The sequence below is a fragment of the Emys orbicularis genome, chromosome 9 (genome assembly GCF_028017835.1).
Source record: "Emys orbicularis isolate rEmyOrb1 chromosome 9, rEmyOrb1.hap1, whole genome shotgun sequence".
Taxonomy (NCBI): Eukaryota; Metazoa; Chordata; order Testudines; family Emydidae; genus Emys; species Emys orbicularis.
This window is the reverse complement of record NC_088691.1, coordinates 43,631,100-43,653,478: the sequence shown is the minus strand read 5'-3', so window position 1 is coordinate 43,653,478 and position 22,379 is coordinate 43,631,100. Positions and strand designations below refer to the sequence as shown.

The 22,379-nt window shown below is 51.5% G+C and overlaps 1 protein-coding gene across 1 annotated transcript in view; it reads right to left on the bottom strand.

Moving 5' to 3' along the window:
- Nucleotides 1–4,100: 4,100 nt before the first annotated feature.
- The window catches only part of ZDHHC9 (zinc finger DHHC-type palmitoyltransferase 9), a 39,974-nt gene continuing 21,695 nt past the window's right edge, over nucleotides 4,101–22,379 (bottom strand). The window contains exons 4-11 of the mRNA XM_065410838.1: nucleotides 13,280–13,440; nucleotides 12,513–12,671; nucleotides 7,547–7,684; nucleotides 7,340–7,388; nucleotides 6,965–7,067; nucleotides 6,270–6,373; nucleotides 5,432–5,630; nucleotides 4,101–4,205 (exon numbers count right to left, since the gene is read on the bottom strand). Coding sequence (XP_065266910.1) covers nucleotides 4,101–4,205; nucleotides 5,432–5,630; nucleotides 6,270–6,373; nucleotides 6,965–7,067; nucleotides 7,340–7,388; nucleotides 7,547–7,684; nucleotides 12,513–12,671; nucleotides 13,280–13,440 — 1,018 coding nt within the window. The remainder of the gene's footprint in view (nucleotides 4,206–5,431; nucleotides 5,631–6,269; nucleotides 6,374–6,964; nucleotides 7,068–7,339; nucleotides 7,389–7,546; nucleotides 7,685–12,512; nucleotides 12,672–13,279; nucleotides 13,441–22,379) is intronic.

Sequence of the window (22,379 nt, the reverse complement as noted above, 5' to 3'; positions counted from 1 at the left end):
CAGCATGGGGCGAGTCCCTTGCAGGGCAGAGCCTAGCCATGTGGGGACCAGCTTGGCCAGAAAGCAGAGGGTTTGGTTCCAGGGGCTTTGCTGCTCCTCATCACAGAACATTGAGTTACTAGAAATACGGCCAGGCTGCAGCAGCTCCCCCCCTGCCAAAGGCCTGGGCCAGCTCACTGCAGCAACTGACCAAGCCATCGCTCCATCTCCATGCCACATGCCCACTGGGGCCAACCTGGCTTAGGCCAGCGGCGACTTGTTTGGGAAGGTGGAAGGAAAGGCAGCACCCTGTGTCAGAAAGGCCCTGCATTGTGCTCACAGCATTCCCCAGTGTCAGTCCATTCTGCCTTCGTGTGGGCAGAGTCCTCGCTTTGCAGCAGGCGCTGTGCATCAGAACAGCTGCCTTGGGAAGGCACACACCCAGTGTGCCCAGAGGAAGCCGATACGGAGTTGGTTTGTTTGAAACGATCCTTGCTGCTCAGTCTCCGGGCCCATAACTGCTCAAGAGCCCCCTGTGCAGCAGAGAACAGGGGCGTCCCCAACAAGAATTCATGTGTTCCCTACAGAGCTCACACCCCTGCTCAGGGCTGTCCCTGACAGACTAACACTGCAGCGTTGGGGCACATAGATTACGGAAGCAGCCGACAGAGGCAAGAGGGTGCTGCATTAAGAGCTAGCAGGTTGGGTTCTAATTGGGGCTTGTCCCAGGGCAAAAGGGCTGGGCCACCTTTGGCACAATGGCGCTGCACCAAGAGTTCTTCGGTTAGCTTATGTTAAAAGGCCAGGAAATCGTCTTGCACTGGAGCTGCACCCATATGCTGTTACCCACAGAATATGCTGAGTGACTGGGTAATGGGCCAATTCCAGTCCTGGAGTAAAGGGCTACAACACCCACTAATGCTGATGGGAGATACATCTGCTTATAGCAGTCACCTTTGGCCCCGTGTCTGTGGCAAGCTTAGCCCTGAATTCCAGGACTCCCGTGCCTGTAAAATCTCTGCCTTTCTGTTGCAGTAATGTAGGTTTGGGTGTTGAATTCACTCCCTTGTGCTTGACCCCAATAAAACGTGATCTAACCTGCAACTCTGTGTGTCGGCCTCCTGCCTGCACCACAGGCTTAGCGAAAGGCTCAGGAACCTGGGGATCTCCCCTCTCTCAGGGGGAGGTTAGTACAAGGCCATTTTCCCTTGGGCTTCAGCCAGTTGGATGACAGACCCCAGGTGGAGAGGATGCTGCCTTCCTCCCACCCTCCAGCATGCAAGTTTTTCTTGGCAAAAGAGCTCCCCACTTCTACAGCAGGTCCAGGAGTCTTTATTCTTCCTCTCTTCAGAACCGTTTTTTTTTTTAAATCTGCTCCATTTTCTCCTCCACAATCCCACATGTGCAGCTAGCACAAGATCATTCTCAACCCTACCCCACAAGCTCAGCCCAACCGGCTGACTTTCCCTTCAGCCAGGTATTGCCAAGGGCTCCCCACAAGGGTCCTGAGCTGCCCCAGTGACATTAACACACACAGAGTAAAATCTGAAAATATGGTTCTTTACAAACAGGGCCCAGCCCCTCTGGTTTTCCGGAGTAAGGGATGCCTCAGGAAAGAGAGTTGACAGACAGACATACACAGGAAGAGACCACATCTCAGAGGCTTTCAAACTGATTAGGATTCCTTCATTTGTTTAAAAAATCCAAAACACAAAAAAAACTTCCTTCATTGAGAAACTTAACGGATCAGAAAAGGAGCCACAGTACAAGAGGCACCAGAGGGGGCCTCCCCCCCCCAGTGGGCAGAATTTGACACGGTACATTAGAAAATAGATTAGTAAAAACAAAAATACATTTTTTGCAACAACTTTGAGATTTGGTCAGTAGCATGTTGGGGGCAGGTGGAAGAGTTTGGCTGTAGCCTCCAACACAGTCCCCAGCAGGCAGGGGGCTCTAGCATGGGCAGGGAGTGGAGCACCACTGGAGTGGCAGAGAGCTGAGCCTATGCAGCAGGGACAGGTCCCACCCACAGGACTAAGTCTTCCAGGGGGAGGGGTGTGGAGAGCCCAGAACCAGGCACAGGGTCGGTGATCTCAGAGGGGCCAGCCAGACTCAAGGCTCCTCCTCTGTGCTCTCCCAGCAGGGGAAGAGGGGACAGTTCTCCAGGGGACAACACACTCCAGCTGGAGCTAAAGGAGACAGCAATTTTGAACTGTGCTCAATTGTAGAGATGGGGGGAGGGGAAGAGTGGGAATGCCTCTGTGCCTTCTACCCTGGCCATCCCACTTGCATCAAGCCAGCATAGAGTGGGAGCTTTAAGGGGACAAGAGGCCGGGCCCCACAGCCAAGGGAGTAACAGGAAGGACCCTGCCCCCAGATCTCAACAGTGCTGCCCTCGAGCCAGAGAGGCAGGGCAGCTCCAACCTCCCCCACTACTCTGCAGAGCACTGCCTTTCAGGACTGTCAGCACAGACCTGCTGTAAAGGGAGTGCTGGGAGACAGGGCACAGTGCAGGTCTCACATGCTAGGATCACCTCCAATGCCAGCTGAGACACAGTTCTGAGAACTAGTTACTAACAGGCCAGTAAATGTGGGGGCTCCTGCCTCAAGCTTGGGGGAGAAGCAGGTCAGACACCTTAGTAACCCCAATTCCTTCTTCCCTCCACACCAGGGTCTCACCCTAGGACATACCACAAATGGAGGGGAATCAGAGTGCCCTCTTGAGCAGAATCAGGCATTCCCCCTAGGTAGAGACTGGGAATTCCAACAGACAGGCAGGCAGGGGACACCCCTCCCCAGGGAGCACATGGGGTTGCCACAGATGGGCTCCTCCTTTTAGCCCCACTCAACATCTCTTGGTGGGAGATGGGGAGGGAAGATGGCACAAAGGAGATGGCTGAGCTGCCTCAAAGCAGCCTTTGAGCTGAGACTGGGAGCCCGGCTCATGCAGACAGGAGGAGCAAGGAGTCAGGCTCCAAAGAGTGCCTTCTCCCAAGGCAACAGCCCCTGTGAACGGCCTGCCCGTCCCCTGCCCCAGCTGGTGGAACCCCTCGCAGCCAGAGCTGCTCCAGGTGGAAAAGCACGTAGGGGCCCTGGAATACTGCAGCAAGGCCTAGGCACCCCTGACAAAGGGAGTTCAGAGCCAACCAGGGCAGAGAGCGGGAAAGAGCTTTTTATCATTTACTTCAATGGGGGCACAGCCTCCCCAGGGAAGGGGTGGAAGCCCCATTGCTTGGGGCAGCAAACACAGGAGTCAACAAGGCACTAGGGAACAAATCCTGCCCTGGCCCCAGGAACAGAGTGCATGACCCAAGAGGGCTCTTCCCTCACGATTCCCTGGTGCAACTGCTCTGCAGCTGATGCAGGGTCAAGAGAGTAGCGAGCTCTGCACCTGGCATTGCTCTCCCCTACAGTGAAAGGTGCACTCCTCAAAGGGAAAAGGAGGCTGCCCACTCCATGACTGATCAAGGACCTCTAATGCCTGCTAGTCACTAACGGGGAAGTTTGGGAAGGAAGCTACAGAAAACCATCCCGAGGTGGAATGCCTGCCCAGGTGTTTCTGGCCCTCTTGGCACCCAAGACAGTATTTCCTGGCTACCCCACCACCTTAAACAATAAAATAATGCCACAGATGGAGGGAGAAGGGGGAGGGAGAGAGACAAACACTGCCACGGTCACAGTCACCTTCCCATCATGATTCCTCAATCCTGCCGCTCCACTGCAGGGCAGCTGCCAATGTCAGAGACGACTGCTGGGGCAGAAAGAGAGGACCACGGCCAGGCTAGCATTTAGCACTAAGGACCAACTGCAGAGCGAGAAGTCCTACCTCAGCCTGTACCGAGACCAGCTGCAAGGGTAAAGGTCTGTACCAATGACTGACATGCTCTGCTCGCTCTTAGAATCCATTGGCAATGACCTGGGCCAGGCGCACTCCTGTCCACAATCGAGGTGAATAAAGACTAAAGCAAAATGGCCATGAAGAATCACCTGCCAGCCAGCCCATCTGCTCCCCTCAGTGAGGGGTGGTCTGCTCGCCTGCCAGCCAGCCGGCCTTCTCCACCTGGTAATCACTTCTGGCATTGATTGGACAGAACAAACAATGTTCTCCTTTCGAGCAGAGGTTAGTGCTCGGTTGGCCCATCGTCCCGGGGCTGTGCTGGGAGCTCCACAGCAGAAGGCTGAGTCTCCTCCGGCATCCCAGTGGAGCTCAGCGGCAGCATGGGGACCTGGGAAGAGGAGAGAGAGTAATGGGATGGAGCAGACACTCCCAAACCCACAGTGTGTCTTTCCCTCCAAAACTACAGGCAACAGCACGGCTGCCTTCGACAGCCCCGCCCATTGAGGTCAAGCAGGGATGGGAACAAAGGACAGGAAGGGCCCTCCTGCATCACTCAGTTCAGACCCAGCTATTGCAGGCCACCCTGTCATATAATCCTGTTCGACTGATCAAGCTCCGTCGTAAAACTAGCTGGGCTGTTCGCCTCACTGCTCCGACTAAGAGGCTGTTCCAGAGCCTCCTTCCTCTGCTCATTAAACTCAGTTTGTTCATGGACAGTTTGTCCCTACTTGTTCCTGCCCCAACATTGTCCTGTAGCTTCAACACCCTTCTCTCTCCCTGCTGCTTCCCCCATGGCCAGCAATGGCTTCAGGCTCCTGCTTGCCTTTCTTCACCTGCAGGCCAAGGTTAGAGGGGTCGGGTGAAGAGTAGAAGAGGGAACTAACTCTAATTGCCCCTGCCTACCCCCCTCCTTCCAACGAGCCCAGCAGCCCCCTCAGCCACTGTTCTCTCTCGTGAGATTACACTCCCAGTTCAGGTTTGGCACCACCAAGTGCTGCTGCAAGGCAAGTGGTGGAGCCAGGTTAGAGAGGAGGAAAGGGGCCCAGGGAACCGGGAACGAGTGGATTACTCAGGCTTCCAACAGATACAGCTGCCCTGCAGAAGCAGGTGCTGCCATAACACCTTCACCCAGAGATGGAAACGTGGGGAGGAAAAAAGGCTCCAGAGCGAGTGATAAATCAGGCCAGGGTCCAGGCTTCTGGGCCCCCTGCTCACTACACCATGGCTTCCTTCTACTGCAGTGAGTGCCCAGTGCCAACACTGGCAGGGTGTGATTCCCAGGATAACAGCCCCCAGCTGACCACACCTGCCTTCAGGGTGCCATAAGAGAGTGCAAAGGAGCCCGGCTGCTTGGAAGCTTCTTTTTAGCCACCCTGCTCTCCTCCCATCACAGACACCCCCGCTGCCAGCATCATCTCTGCAGAAAGACTCCTTCCAGGAGGTCCCTCAGCTCAGGACTTAGCTTTACTCTAAGAACAGTTGCCTCACTCCCCCTATTGAAGGTTGTTCTCAGCCCCTTTCTTCCTCCTGGCTAGAGCTGGAGCTTATGGCTACCATCACCAGCAGGAGAGGAGTGCAGGGCATCTGGCCGCATGGAGGAAGAGGGTCACTTACTGCACTTTGACGTGTGGGGCTGCTGCTGCCCTCCTGAACGCTGCCCACTACCTCCGCACCAAGCGCCTGAGCAGCACTGGGCTCCTGAGTGCTGCTCTTCTCCGGCATGCTGGGCTCCTGAGTGCTGGGCCCCCGAGTGCTGCTCTCCCCCTGCGCACCGCTCTCCTCCTGCTGCAAGATGCCCCGTCTGTCCAGAACACTGCAAGGAACAAAGTGGGGAGGCTGAGGGCACAGCCCTGCCTCGCCCAAGGCAGGACCGGGGAGAAGGGGGGAGTGGAGGGCCTGAGGGCAGAGCCTGGCCTTGCCCAAGGCAATCCCTGCAGCTAGGACAGGAACAAGGCGGCTGCCAGGGGAAGGGGCGGCGAACGCCAGAGTCTCTGTTCTCGCTGCATGGCACACAGAAACAGAAGCTCCTCTGCTCCCCAACCAGCACCAGAGCCCCATGTGAAACAGCGCACCTAACTCCTGAGCAAAGGCCTGAAACCTCAAGATAAGGCTGGGATGCCAGAAGCAGAGGCCAGCTCCCCGGGACAAAGTCTCTTGCCAGGCCGACGGCCCTGGGGAGAGGAGCTGCCCCTTGGCTGAGGAAGGATGAAGTGCAGCACAAACTTGCCTCGCTACAGGCACATACAGAAGGCCCCCTCTCCCTCAGGTTTTGGGTACAGACACCAGCCCACTCTCTCCTAGAGGAAGCCACACATGGCTGAACAGCCCCCCACTGTGTAATGGGCTGGCAAGCCCAGGGCTTATGCCACAGACATCCGCATCCGTGACCCAGTGTGTCCCCCCCCCCAGCCCCACGTGCCAGGCAGGCCTGTGATTGCTCCCTAGCTCTTACCTGGGGGGCAGGGGCCCACACAGCACTTCACAGCAGTTCTTCACAATGTTCCCATGGCTATAGGGATTCTGCACCCGGTTCTTCCCAGTCCACGCCCCCTTAATCTGCAAGCAGAGAACATCCCAAAGGGATGGGGTGTGAGCTCCCTGCCAGACCAGGGCTCTCAAGCATTCAGCTCCACTGACTGATGCACCAGGGCACTGCACAGGTGCCCCTTGTTCATCGTGGTTACACGCCGCCTGGGCTCTGGCTGCCTCTCAGAGCAGGGCTTGGACCCTGTTATTTCCATTGCTGACACATGGAGACCATAAGCCCTAGCACGAACCTACCCCCCTGGGGACTGAAGAGTGGGGGCCCAGACTCCTTGTGCATCTAGTGGCTGGGCAGGGGCTGAAGAGAAGGGATTTGGGCCCTCCCCATTCATGAGCAGCAGGCCCAAGGAGGCCTCAGAATAAGCTTGGGTTGACCTAAACTGCATTTCTAGGGCTGTGGCAGCAGTGAACCCGTGGGCTGCCCTGGATGTATGCCCTCCCTCCACCCCCAGCCTATGCCTGGGGTTTGGCCTTGCTGCGTGCGAGGGGAATTCACCCAGTGATGAACTGATGAGAAGGGGGGGAGGGGAGAGGAGATGGCTCTGAAGAGAAGCTGGGGAGGGGCAAGCAGACAGACAGGAGAGAGTGGGGAACATCACTCACGTCTTCGTTGGTCGTCTGGTTCAGAGCCACCAGGAAGGTGTGGAATCCAGTTAACCCCACCACTGACCAGAGGGTGAAGAAACAGATAAGCACCTCCAGTACCGTGAGCAGCTGGTTAAGGATCCACAACCCCACGGCACAGCATCTATCTTCCACTGACCCTGCTCCATGACACTCTGTGTCGCTCCCCTCTGCTCCCCCTATAGACCTGCTCCTCTCCCACCCCCCAATTAAAAAGAAAGCCTCCAGAAAGCCCCTGGGAAGACGCTGCACACAAGGGCTGTGGCTGCTTTTCAGACACACACCTCCCTCCCTCCCTCACCAGGGTAGAGGGGTGGGAGAGGCAGGTACACTCCACGCAGCGGGGAAAGATATGTTCCAGGGGTCTCTTTCAACGTGTTCAGGAAGCCAATCTTCATGGACTCTGGGCAACACAAATGAGAAAGGTTAATGTACAGTGCTGCCCAGGAAGACAGGCCTCATGCCTCCTCCAATCTATTGATTTTCTGTGCTGATCTTGACCCAACTCCCCACCCCGACAACACAGCTCCCCACTCTGATTCCCCCGCCGGCAGGACTCACTGAGCGCCACGTAGACAATGTTGAAGGTGAAGATGTAGATGGTGAGGAGCGAGAGCGAGAGGATGAAGAGGTAGAAGTAGCGGTAGTTCCTCTTCCCCACGCAGTTCCCAACCCAGGGGCAGTGATGGTCAAAGCGCTCTGGGGGAGCAAGAGAAGGACGTCAGCACACCTGCAGTGTGGGGCGAGGCAAGGGCACCCAAGCCCTGCCAACACATCCCACCAGCACAGCTGGGAAGCCATAGTCCAAGCCCAAGGCAAGGGGCTTCCATTTCCTGTGCCTCCATCAGCACAAAGCGCTCTCAGGTTGTACCAAGCTAAGTCTCCAGGGGGAAGGATCCTGGGGGAAGAACACTTCTTAACCCACTCCTCTGCACAGAAAACACTCCCCCATGCTGCAGCCCTGGAAGAGGAAGGCCTCTAGTGTGGGGATACCTGGCCTTTTCCAGACCAACACCCCATGCCACAACTGAAGAGTTTCAGGACCCCCTCCATCTACCACAAAGACAGAGAGCATGGTCGATACACGGGCCTGAGCGTGGCCCCAGGTAGAGACCTCATCCTCCAACGAAACCAGGCAAAGGGGCTAGCAAAGCTCCTCCACTGAGCAGTGCGCTCCTGAAGCAGAGAGGTCACTTCTAGTTGGGTATTCAGCTCTATGGGAAGTGTACTGAGCACTGCTGTTCCTGCTCCCAGAGTGCACTGCTGTTTGTTTCCAGTAAAAGGGTACATCTTCACTACCCGCCGTATCAGCGGGTAGCAATCGATTTATCCGGGATCGATATATCCCGTCTCGTTAAGACGCGATATATCGATCCCTGAACACGCTCACCGTCGACTCCGGAACTCCACCAGAGCGAGCGGCGGTGGTAGCACAATCGACGGGGGAGCCGCGGCCATCGATCCCGCGCCGTGTGGACCCCAGGTAATTCGATCCAAGATACTTTGACTTCAGCTACGCTATTCGCGTAGCTGAAGTTGCGTATCTTGGATCGATCCCCGCCCCCGCCCCCCCCCAGTGTAGACCAGCCCTTAGATATAACCCACTCAGCCCCATTAACCTAGTGTCTATTTCAGTTACAAAAATCAGCAACTGCTCCCCTTCATCCTCTGAGCTTCCCACAGTGTGCAGATCACAGCTGTTGCAGATAAAAGGTGGAGGATATATTTATTAATTACACACACACACACACACACACTCTTAACTTTAAAAGAACATTATTAAGGTTGCAAAGTCAAACACTCACAAGTTAGGAAATGCCAGAATTAAGCTTGCCCGTGCAACCTTAATTTGCCTCCTGCATACCTATGTATTATGACAGTATTTAAATTCCATGATCATACTGTTTTTTTCCCCAAGAGAACAGCTGCTTCATTTTAAAGAGTCATTATTAAGGGCACAAGAGCAAACCATCTCAATGCATAGGAAAGATGGGAAGTATGTGGGGATGACCTTGGCTTAACCAGGAGATCTTCAACAACCTGAAACCCAAAAAAGAGTGATACAAGAAGTGGAAACTAAGTCAAATTATTAAGGATGAATATAAAAAAAAAGCATGTCGGGGCAAAATTAGAAAGGCCAAGACAAAAAACAAGATAAAACTAGGTAGGGACACAAAAGGTAACAAGAAAACATTTTACAAATATGTGAGAAGCAAGAGGAAGACCAAAGACAGGGCAGGCCCATTACTCAATGAGGAAAGAAAGACAGTAATGGCTTAAGCATTAAATGCCTTTTTTGTTTCAATTTTCACCAAAAAAGTTAGCAGTGACTGATGCACAGTGAACATCAGTGTAAATGGGGTAGGATCGAATCTACCTGGATTTCAGTAAGGCATTTGATACAGTTCCACAAGGGAAATAATTAGTTAAATTGGAGAAGATGGGGATTAATATGAGAACTGAAATGTGGACAAGGAATTGGTTAGTGGGGAGAATGCAACAGGTCATACTAAAAAGTGAACTGTCAGGCCAGAGGGAGGTTACTACTGGAGTTCCTCAGGGATTGGTCTTCAGACCGATCGTATTTAACATTTTTATTAATGGTCTTCACACAAAAAGTGGGAGTGTGCTAATAAAATCTGCAGATGAGACAAAGTTGGGAGGTGTTGCTAATAAAGAGGAGGACCAGAATGTCACACAAGAAGATTTAGACGACCTTGAAAACTGGAGTAATAGAAATGGGATGGAATTTAATAGTAAAAGGTCATGCACTTAGGGATTAAGAACAAGAATTTTTGTTACAAACTGGGGACTTATCAGTTGGAAGTGACAGAGGAGGAGGAAAAAGACATGGTATACTGGTTGATCACAGAATGACTATGAGTTGCCAGTGTGATGTGGCCATTGAAAAGGCTAATGCAGTCCTATGATGCATCAGGCGAGGTACTTCCATTAGAGGACAGGGATGTGTTAGTACCGTTATACAAGGCACTGGTGAGACTTCATCTGGAATACTGTTTGCAATTCTGGTCTCCCATGATTAAGATGAATTCAAACTGGAACAAGTTCAGAAAAGGGCTACCAAGATGATCCGAGGAATGGAGAACCTACCTTATGAGAGGAGACTCAAAGAGCTTGGCTTGTTTACCCTAACCAAAAGAAGGCTGAGGGGAGATATGATTGCTCTCTACAAATACATCAGAGGAATATATACCATGGAGGGAGAGGCATTAAGTGCCAATGTGGACACAAGAACAAATGGATATAAACTGGCCATCAACAAGTTTAGGCTTGAAATTAGACGAAGGTTTCTAACCATCAGAGGAGTGAAGTTCTGCAACAGCCTTCCAAGGGGAGCAAAAAAACCCTAACTGGCTTCAGGACTGAGCATGATAAGTTTATGGAGGGGATGGTAGGACTAGACTACTTACAATGGCATGTAGCCCATCTGCGACTGCCAGGAGCAAATATCTCCAATGGCTAGTGATGGATGCTAGATGGGGTGGGCTGAGTTACTGCAGAGAATTCTTTCCCAGGTGTCTGGCTGGTGAGTCTTGCCCACATGCTCAGGGTCTAACTGATTTCCATATTTGGGGTTGGGAAGGAATTCCCCCTGGGGGCTTTTCATCTTCCTTTGCAGCATGACTCAGGGGTCACTTGCAGCTTTAAACTAGTGTAAATGGTGGATTCTCTGTAACTTGAAGTCTTTAAATAAAGGTTTGAGGACTTCAGTAACTCAGCCAGAGGTTCTGGGTCTATTACAGGAGTGGGTGGGTGAGGTTCTGTGGCCTGCGATGTGCACGAGGTCAGACTATATGAGCATGATGGTCCCTTTCAGCCTTCAAGTCTATGAATCTATGAGACTTTATGCATAATCTTTGTAAATAAACAAGATTTTCCCTCCTAGTGGGAAAAACCCACAGGGCCCCAAAGTTTGACTAGCCACTCCGGTCAAAAGGGGGTAACAATACAAAGCGTAGTGCTAAATACTTGGAAAAAATCAGGCCCTAGAGGCCTCAAATTGGGTACCCAAAATTAGTGGACACCTTTGACCTTAATCTTTCTGTGCCTCAGCCTCATCTGTAAAATGAGGATAATCCCACCCCTTCACTTCATGGGGTGTGGGGAAGTCAAACCAGTGGTTGTGAAACACTCCGATATTGTAGTGATGAGTGCTACAGAAAAGCCCCCACAAAAATTAGTAAGTCTGTCTCCAAAGCAGAGTTTGAACAGCATGCAGTAAAAAAGACAGGGGACATTCATTGAGCAATGAGAAAAACTACTGAATAGCTGCCCATTAAGCGAGCACCATCCATCCTGTGCACTGAATGAGGCAGGGATCCTGCACCCAAAATAGTATTAAAAACTACCATAATGCATGCACACAGCTGACCTTAATTGTGGCATTTCCTATCTTTCAACTGCTTGACCTTGCAACCTTAATGTTCTTTTAACAGAAGTTGTGTGTATAATTTCCTAGGTTTTTAAAAAAGCAATCTGAAAATAAGTTCCATCATATTGATACCTACATGGGTTTTCAGCAGGGTTGGAACCTTTAGTTCCACCCCCCAGACCTCTGCTGCTTGAGCTAATGGAGTAATCGATAGCAATAGTAGGTTGTTATTCTGTATTTGGCCCACCACTAGATGGGGAAGAAAACAAACAAGCACTTTGCCAGTGAGTTTCACAGATATTTTCTGACAGCAGCAGAATGGTGAGACTCAGGAATGTTGGGTTCTACTACAGACACAGGAGGAGAGCGCACTCTAGTGGGCATGGAGTCTTCTGCCCACTCCCCACAAGCTTGCCACCTTCTTCCCTGTCCCCCGCAACCTGTCTCTGTCACGGTCCTGTCTCTTCCCCATCCCTGGCACCTCGTTCCAGTCCCATTCTCCACTCCTCAGGCTTCTCAGCCGAGTCCCAGTCTCCTTGCCCAGCCACCAGTCCCATTTCCCCTTCCTGCTCCTCATCTGATCTGTTCCCCCCCCCCCCCCCCGACATACACACACAAAATAGCTCCCAGTCCTAGCCTCCGTCACTGGGCTCCACATCCAATCTCAAATTCAAAACTGATAGAAGGAAATACTTTATGCAACACAAACTGTGGAACTCATTGCCACAAAAAGTTGTTGGCCAAGAATTTAGCAAGACTCAAAGAGGGACTGAACAATTACATGGATAACAAGAATATCCAGAGTTAGAATAGTTAATGCTAAAAAAAAAATGTATTGGAAGGTAGATAAAGCCTCCAGCTTCAGATTTTAAACCAATCTCTGACTATTTGGGATTAGAATGAGACCTTCATAGGGAGCAGATTATCCCCCATCTGCTATTGTGTGGTTTTCCTTCAAAGCAGCTGGGATTGGCCACGGGATTGGCCACTAGTGGAGACAGGATTTACAGGGCTAAATATACCCTCGCTCTGATCCCATCTGGCAGTTCCTATGTCCCAGATGCTAACATGTGAGGCATGAGTGCTGGATTGAGGTCTCCCCCATGGCAAGGGCACTGTGCTCTCTTAACTCACCCACACAATTGTCGCAGATGCTGCAGTGCGAGGCACGGGGGGGGCGGAATATCTTGCACGTATAACAGTACTTCAGCTTCACTATCTGGTTGTTGATCTGGAAGTTTTTGATACGCGGGGGCGGGCGCTGACCCTGAGGCACAGTTCCATTGGTGGCCTCTGAAAGCAAAAGCCAATCAGACACCAGAATTGTTAATCCAAGTCCACTGCATTTCAACACTAACTGCTTGTTCCATCTCATTAACACCAAGACCAGGAGAGCCTGCAATGCCCAGAGCCATCGGCAGCAGCTCTGTTCACAGCTCTAAGAACTTGGGGCCAGGTGAAGAGATGCCAAGGACTCTGCTGAGTGAAGGAACAGTGGCAAACCATTGCTAGGATGTACCTGCGCCTGACATCACCTTCCAGGAAGAGAGAGAACGACCCAGATTTGATCTCCCTGCTCCCATTCCCAATCATGGGAGTGAGTGGGATGTTGGGGAGGGAGAGGGGAATTCCCTGGGCAAACCCAGCACAGCAGGAGAGAGAACGCATGTGAGCTGATGGATAGGTACTTCGGGGATGGGGGGGGGCGGGGGGCTTCCAGGGCTGAGAGACATGTAGGGCACCACAGCCACTCTCCAGGCACACTCACTCCTCTCATAGAGTCAGTAGGGAAGATATGCCCCCCAGTAAACTTCCCACACCAACCCAGGCTCTAGCGCACTCACACTCCTTCACAAAGGCCTCGGGGAAGGTACTCTGGCATAGATTCTGTTGACACTCACCAATCTCCATTTCAATGAAGGCTGCCTCATCAGGCAGGGCTCTGGGGATCACACCAGGATCACTGAAACTTGTCCGCAGGAGCATGGCCATCGCGAACAGGAAAAGAACTACTGCAAAGACAGGGATGGCTGGAGACAGCTGAACTGCCAGGTAGCGACACCTACAGAGGGAGAGAAGCAAGGAGGTGCTGAATCAAACCAAACAGCCTGGACAAAACTCTCTCTTCAAAGCCTGGGAAGGTCTCAGAGCCCAGACGCAGCCATGTAGTAGTTCTCCAATGGATCACTGTGAGGATCACATCTGGAGAGACTGCCCGGTGTCCATCTCCCATCCCAGTCACCAGGGCATAACACTTTTGGGGCAGCTACAGTATAACCAGGGAAGTGTGATAACGTATTCTTAGGCCTGGTCTACACTAGGAGTTTATGTCGAATTTAGCACCGTTACATTGAATTAACTCTGCACCCGTCCACACCACGAAGCTATTTAGTTCGACATAGAGGTCTCTTAAATTCAACTTCTGTACTCCTCCCCAACGAGGGGAGTAGCGCTAAATTCGACATGGCCATGTCGAATTAGGCTAGGTGTGGATAGAAATCGACGCTAATAGCTCCGGGAGCTATCCCACAGTGCACCACTCTGTTGACGCTCTGGACAGCAGTCCGAGCTCGGATGCTCTGACCAGCCACACAGGAAAAGCCCCGGGAAAATTTGAATTCCTTTTCCTGTCTGGCCAGTTTGAATCTCATTTCCTGTTTGGACATCGTGGCAAGCTCAGCAGCACTGGCAACGATGCAGAGCTCTCCAGCAGAGATGGCCATGCAATCTCAGAATAGAAAGAGGGCCCCAGCATGGACTGATCGGGAAGTCTTGGATCTGATCGCTGTATGGGGCGATGAGTCCGTGCTTTCTGAGCTGCGATCGAAAAGACGGAATGCAAAGATCTACGAGAAGATCTCTAAAGCCATGGCAGAGAGAGGATACAGCCGGGATGCAACGCAGTGCCGCGTGAAAATCAAGGAGCTGAGACAAGGCTACCAGAAGACCAAAGAGGCAAACGGACGCTCCGGATCCCAGCCCCAGACATCCCGTTTCTACGAGGCACTGCATTCCATCCTAGGTGCGGCCGCCACCACTACCCCACCACTGACCGTGGACTCTGAGGATGGGATATTGTCGACAGCTGCTTCCTCGGACATGTTAGCGGACGGGGAAGATGAGGAAGGAGATGAGGAGGACGAGGCAGTCGACAGCACTTACAACGCTGATTTCCCCGACAGCCAGGATCTCTTCATCACCCTTACAGAGATCCCCTACCAACCGTCCCCAGGCGTTAACCCGGACACAGAATCAGGGGAAGGATCAGTCAGTAAGTGTTTTAAACATGTAAACATTTATTTTTAACAGAACAGGAATATTAACAATATTAACAATGGGTTTTGCATGATTACTTTGCCCTAGGCGCTTAACGTTTCAGGCCTTGGCAGTGCAACTACTGAAAAAAAATCTAACAATGTCCGGTTTAGCATGATTGTTCTGCCCTAGCCGCTCTACTGTTTAGTCCCTGCCAGTGCAGCTACAGTAAAATCCGGTCTATATGTCCGGGGATAGAGCTGAAATCCTCCAGGGACATCTCCACGAAGCTCTCCTGGAGGTAACTGGAAAGCCTTTGCATCAGGTTCCTGGGGAGAGCGGCCTTATTGGGTCCTCCGTAGTAGGAAACGTTTCCGCGCCAGGAGACAAGCAAGTACTCCGGGATCATTGCCTTGCAGAGCATGGCGGCATACGGCCCTGGTCTTTGCAGGCTTTCCCGAAGCATCCTTTCTTTCTCCGTCTCTGAAATCCTCATCAGAGTGATGTCGCTCATGGTGACCTGCTTTGAATTAGGTAGGGGAATGTTAGTATTGGGATTGCTTGCCTGTTCCTTTACAGAACTGTAACCGGCGGTTTACAGCCACGCGGTGGAGGCGGGAGAGGGGCAGCATACAGGGATCTTTCCCTGGGACAGCCGCGAGGGGGTGGGACAGGGGCAGAGTTCATGCTTGCCGGATTGCTGGCAGCAGGGACTGGCATGGCTTTGAACGTGAAAGGAGGCCAGTGCTATTATTAAAGTTTTAAGCAGCCACAAGTCTACGGCTTACCATGTCGGCCTGCTACACAAATTCCGGTGTCCTGCCCCGCTTCTCTGATCTGCACTGCAAGACCCCAGGCACTGAATGCGAAGGCCGAAAATTCGACCTTGTCCTGAGTGTGCATGTGATAGGTGCTGTGCATGGTCTTGTTCACAGAGAAAGACTATGTTCTTTGTTCACAACTAAATTTATCTTTCTGAGGAATTCACTCCCTTTTTCCCATCCCACAGCTGCGACTGTCTCCCGACCTAGCCTGGCATCACACTCCCAGAGGCTAGCGCAGATTAGGCGTAGGAAGAAGAGGACACTGGAGGACATGTTCTCGGAACTTATGGGCTGCTCCCGAGCCCAGGCAGCCCAGCAGACCCAGTGGAGGGAGAACTTGTCCCAAATGCACCGATCACACATGGAACGGGAGAAGAGGTGGCTGCAGGAAGACCAGCAGGCGACTCAAACGCTGCTTGGACTAATGAGGGAGCAAACGGACACGCTCCGGCGCCTTGTGGATGTTCTGCAGGACCGGAGGCAGGAGGACAGAGCCCCGCTGCAGTCTATCTCTAACCGCCCTCCCCCGCCACAAAGTCCCATACCCCCCTCACCCAAAGTCCCAAGAAGGAGGTGCGGCAGAGTCCGTGAAAACTCTCACTCCACCCCTGCAGACTGCTCAAGTACCAGAAGGCTCTCATTCCCCAAAATTTGATAAGTCCTTTCCTTCCCACCTCACCCAAGCCCCCGTCCAAGTTTCATCCCCCAGTTTCATGTGTAGTTGCTAATAAAAAAGATGTTTCTGTTAATTACTGTTTCCATCATGTTCTTTTAGAGGAGAGTCTGTCTGAAGGGGGGGAAGGGGGTTGGTAATTGGACAGGACAGTCACCTTTACCAGGGTATAGAGGCGGGGGCAGGTTCAGCAGCAGGGCACACACACATTGCAGTCACTAGTTACCCTGGTCAGTCTGGGAGGTGGTTTTCATGTTATGTGTGTGGGGGGTGGGCTATGTGACTTTGTGGAGGGGGAGGGCGGTTAGAGATCTTATGCAGCGGTCCTTATCCTGGATCACAGAGCCACGCAGCAGGGGATCTGTAACCGTCCTCCCCCTGCCACAAAGTCACATAGCCCCCCCACACACAGAGTCCCAAACAGGAGGGGTGGCAGGCTCCGTTGAAACAACCAGTCCACCAGTGCGGAGCCTGTCATTCCTGGAGTTTAGAAGCGTCCTTTGCATCACTACACTACACCCGCTCCCCACCACAGTCTGCGTCCCAGGTTCAACACTTTACCGAGAAAACAGTAATAAAGAAAACGGTGTTCATTAACAAAATTGAAGTGATTTTATTTTTAAACGTGCGTTGGAAGGGGGGGAACGGGGTGAACGGGGTATGTAACAGGACAGGATAGTGAACATTTACTGGGTAAAGAAACGGGGGCAGGTTCAGCTTCTGAATAAACAAACTTAATAGTCACAGGTTACCCTGCTCACTCAGGAACCTAGCTTTCAAAGCCTCCCGGATGCACAGCGCGTCCTGCTGGGCTCTTCTAATCGCACGGCTGTCTGGCTGGGCGTAATCAGCAGCCAGGCTATTTGCCTCAACCTCCCACCCCGCCATAAAGGTCTCCCCCTTGCTCTCACAGAGATTGTGGAGCACACAGCAAGCTGCAATAACAATGGGGATATTGGTTTCGCTGAGATCACAGCGAGTCAGTAAGGTTCTCCATCTCCCCTTGAGACGTCCAAAAGCACACTCCACCACCATTCTGCACTTGCTCAGCCGGTAGTTGAAGAGTTCTTTTTCAGTGTCCAGGGCGCCAGTATAGGGCTTCATGAGCCAGGGCATTAGCGGGTAGGCTGGGTCCCCGAGGATGACTATAGGCATCTCCACATCCCCAACAGTTATTTTGTGGTCCGGGAAGTAAATACCTTCCTGCAGCCGTCTAAACAGACCAGAGTTCCTGAAAACACGAGCGTCATGAACCTTGCCCGGCCATCCGACATCGATGTTTGTAAAACGTCCCCTATGGTCCACCAGTGCTTGCAGCACCATTGAAAAGTAGCCCTTTCGGTTAATGTACTGGCTGGCCTGGTGGGCCGGTCCCAGGATAGGGATGTGAGTTCCATCTATAGCCCCACCGCAGTTTGGGAATCCCATCGCGGCGAAGCCATCTATGATGACCTCCACGTTTCCCAGGGTCACTACCTTTGAGAGCAGTAGCTCAACGATTGCGTTGGCTACTTGCATGACAACAACCCCCACGGTAGATTTGCCCACGCCAAAGTGGTTCGTTACTGACCGGTAGCTGTCCGGCGTTGCAAGCTTCCAGAGGGCTATGGCCACTCGCTTCTGGACAGTCAGGGCTGCTCACATCCGGGTGTCATTGCGCTTCAGGGCAGGGGACAGCAACTCACAAAGTTCCATGAAAGTCCCCTTCCGCATGCGAAAGTTTCGCAGCCACTGTGATTCATCCCAGACCTGCAGCACTATGCGGTCCCACCAGTCCGTGCTTGTTTCCCGGGCCCCAAATCACCGTTCCACAGCATCAACATGACCCATTGCCACCATGATGTCCTCGGCGCGGGGTCCCGTGCTTTGTGACAGGTCTGTGCCACTCTCAGACTTCAGGTCCTCACCGCGCTGCCGTAGCCTCCTCGCCCGATTTCTCAGCATCTGCCTCTGGGAAAGGTGGATGATAAGGTGCGAGGTGTTGACAACAGCCATAACTGCAGCGATGGTCGCAGCGGGCTCCATGCTCACAGTGCTGTGGCGTCCGCGCTGTCACTGACCAGAAAAGTGCGCAAACTGATTTCCCGCCGGCGCTTTCAGGGAGGGAGGGAGGGAGTGATGGTTGGATGACGACAGTTACCCAAAAGCACCCTCGACACATTTTTTTACCCAGAAGGCATTGGCGGCTCAACCCAGAATTCCAATGGGCAGCGGGGACTGCGGGAACTGTGGGATAGCTGCCCACAGTGCACCGCTTCCAATGTCGACGCTTGCCCCATTAGTGTGGACTCACTAAGTCGAATTACTGTCCTTAGTGTGGACACACACGTTCGACTTTGTAATATCGATTCCACATATTCGATTTAAGTAAAATCGAACTACTCTCGTAGTGTAGACATACCCTTAGTCAGTTTTAATGCAGTAAATACTTCCATCTCCCATCTCTTCTCTCAGCTGGAACCAAGGACAACCAGAACCCTGTGAGCAGCCAGCTCCTTACCAATCAACCTGGGAATTTCTCCTGTGAAGGAGTGCAATGCACTCAGAAGGCACTGGCTGTCCAGAAAGAATATGACTAAAACGATAGAAATATTAAAGAGAACCCTTCCTAGAGCCCTGTTCCTTTAAGAGGTGGGTGGAACAGTGGAGCCCAAAAGTTTCAGGACAGAATGGGCAAGGTTGGAGGCGATTGGCTTCACTGAACTCTCCTGCTTACCACCCAGAGTTTACTCCAAAGCTTGAAAAGTAACTCCAATAATATTCCCAAGCCCTGCACTCGTTATCGGGGGAGTCACTTACAAAGGAATTCGTTAGGGCTGTTGCTGCACAACAGGGCCTTCTGCTCCCCCTGTACCCTTTTGAGACATGGGACATCAGGCTCCACACTCAAACAAGTGAAAAGCAGGAAAGACTCTGTTCACATCTCCTTACATACACCCCTGCCCCCCCCAGATTGTAATTTCTTGTCAAACACACAAGCCACAAGCTTACGAAAACCAGCAGTGGCACAGTTAAGGTTGTGAAGTATGTGGAGTAACACCTTAATTCTCCCCCTTGTTGGGATGCCACCACCTGTTACTGGGTTTTGGAGTGGGCAATGTCTGCCTAAGCTGCAGGAAACTAAGGCTTTGTCTACATGAAAATTGGCACCAGAGTCATGCCATCAGTTTAGTTACATCAGTGCAAGCTCCCCATGTAGACAGGCTATACTGGAACAAAGCAGGATTTAGGCAAGTGTAGCTGCCCAGTAATGATGCAGTTACTCTGCTGCAAATTCTCTCAATGTAGACATGGCCTAATTGTAGGACACCCCCCCCCCCCCCACGCGCACACACACGTTAGCCTCTTTATTTAGGATTATGCAGCTGGAAACCAAGGAGAAGCTGTTCACTGCATCCAGGGTCATATCCAGTAGCTGGCTGCAAGTACTTCCTGTATCAATGCTGCTGCACAGGCCACACTGAAGATCCAGCTGGACTGTGTGAATAGGAGTCTGGTTTGTCATTGCGTTGGGTACAGCGGAAATAACATTTGTTTCTGGTTAGAGTGGGATAAGGTACTATGATGCCCCCAGTTCCTATTGCCATCTCTAGGGGTGCCAAGAAAGAGACTTGTGTGCACCCAACGCATCAAAATGGCGTAAGTCTCATGGAGGGTTGGTTCTTTTTAGCCTCCTAAGCAGGAGTGCAAGTAGGGTGGTACGCTCCAGTACGCAGTACGGGCAAGAAATTTTTAGCACGTACAGGGCTAGGGAGGGCATTCATTCTTTATATGGCTTTACCAGCACAATACATATGCTAACAAACTTAAACAAACCCTTTGTTTAAGTTTGTTAGCATATGTATTGTGCTGTTAAATTGGTCAAGAATCCTCAAGAGGACAGGGGTGTGGGAGATGGAAGGTGTTTAAACAGTGTTTTTGATTCTGTTTCTCCCCATTGGTCTGAATTATCCATGACATCCATACTGCATCGCATCAAGTCCAGATCATTAGAGAAATGCCTCTGCCTGCACTGACCAGAGGATGTTTGAATTCTGATGTCAGCTCAGTTCTGCAGCCTGACAGGAATCAGGTGTTGTCCCCAGTGTACAAAAGAATTCTTCTTTGCAGCCAAACTAGTCTAACATGCATTTTGTTAACGAACTGGAGCAGCAAAACAAAGAAAACAAATGCCTCATTTTCCAGCTTTGTGGGTGAGAGAACTATAAGTGAAGATTATAATGCCGGACACTGATGGCCTTAAATCAGCTTCCTCAGGAATCTGCGAAGAACTTTGCTGAAAACACATTCCTCATCTTAGCAACAGAGCTAAGACTTATCACACATCTGCCCACCTTTATTAGAATGAAGCTCCTTCTGATCTGACAGCTCAGGCATTGTCAGTTTCGTCCAGAACCATTTACAAACTTGGAACCTAATCCTGTAACCCCTTAATCATTTGATCAATCCCATTGAAGACAATGGGACTATTTGCATGACTATGGACCACTTTTGTGGACTGGTAAGAGTTTCAGGAGTCTGTTCTGTTCCTATAAAGGAAGTTGAATCTCCCATTGAAATGCAATGTTTGGGTACAATACCATAAAGCAGTTTAGGATATAGTTCTACTTAAAATTTGTCTTTTAAGAAGTCATACATATGCTGAAATGGCTCCTCACCCAACTCCCATATTCCATATAAACAGACCAAATACTACATATTTGGGGGAAAGTGAGTAGTTAAGCATGTTGATGTTTGTATATACAAAGGGTGTGTGTCGGAGGGGACGGGGAGAGAGTGGGGGGCCCCGGGCTGGGGGCAGGGCAGGGAGGAGTCACATGGAGGGTCACGTGGGGAGGTCACGTGCCCCCCCTTGTGTCCCTCCCATGAGGGCAGTACCGGCAAGAAATGATTTCTACTTGCAGCACTGCTCCTAAGGCTCAGAAGGGCTGGTGAGTCCCTAATGAGTGCAAGGCTGGAGGGTTGGGGTGGCCCCCAAAGGCTCACAAAAGGGGCCAATGATCTAACTAGGTACTTATATGGCCCCCCTCAGCACAGTATCGGAGTGCTTCACAAATATTAGTGAACTTACATCACTTGTGAGGTGGAACATATGATCCATTTTTACAGATGGGGAAACTGAGGCACTGAATAAATAAGGAAAAATTAGCGGCCACCTCCATGTATTCTAGTGTCAGTGACCTCACACCATACCATAGGAAGCCTGTGGCAGGAGTCAGTACAGAACCTAGCTCTGAATCCTAGCCCAATGCCTTGACCATCCTTTTTCTTCCTGCAGTTCCTCTCTTTCCCTACACACAAATGTCATCACATGCAACTCTTTGTTAGGCAGTCTCACCTGTGTGTCTCAGAGTGCTTTGCAGACGCAGGAGTAGCCCATTTGTAGCAGCTTAGGTGAACACACACATTTGGCCTAAGCAATGCTGCCTCTCCAAAAGCTAAGCGGACAATAGTTTGTTCTGATATGAGGGACCTGGGCTCTATTTGTAGCTCTGCCTGAAGGGATACTGTGGCACCTGTGTCAAGCCCCTGACCTAGTAATGTTAAGGTTGATCTGACTTTTGGGGGAAGACTTTAAATAGAAGTTTCATTGCAACTTTAACTGAACTGGCAATATGGAAATTATTTGATATGGAACCACAATGTTCCCGACATGGTTTGACAGCAGGATTTGACACGGACGTTCAGATCTACACCACAGCCTCTCTTACCACTTGGGCTAAATCAGGGGTTCTCAAACTGGGGGTCGGGACCCCTCAGAGGGTCGCGAGGTTATTACACGAGGGGTCGCGAGCTGTCAACCTCCACCCCAAACCTCGCTTTGCCTTCAGCATTTATAATGGTGTTTAATATATAAAAAAGTGTTTTTAATTTATAAGGGGGGGGGTCGCACTCAGAGACTTGCTATGTGAAAGGGGTCACCAGTAAAAAAAAGTTTGAGAGCCACTGGGCTAAATGTACTTTGCAAGTGCATTACATAACTATTTGCTAGACCGCAGTAGAAGGTTGAGATTCCAGACCCCTGCACCTGGCTTTGGAAGGAAAGGGTGGTCTGCTGGTTACAGACAGACTAGCCAAGCACAGATTTGGCACATTCAGTCCAAAAGGCAGTGTGGCTGAGTGAGTGTCTTCAGTCTGCCGCACTAGACCTGGGTCCTTGCGCCAAACCAATTACATTGAGCATGCCTGAACAGAGGGGCCATCAGGGTTTGTAGTCTTGAAAGTTTCACACCAACTAGATGGGTCAAG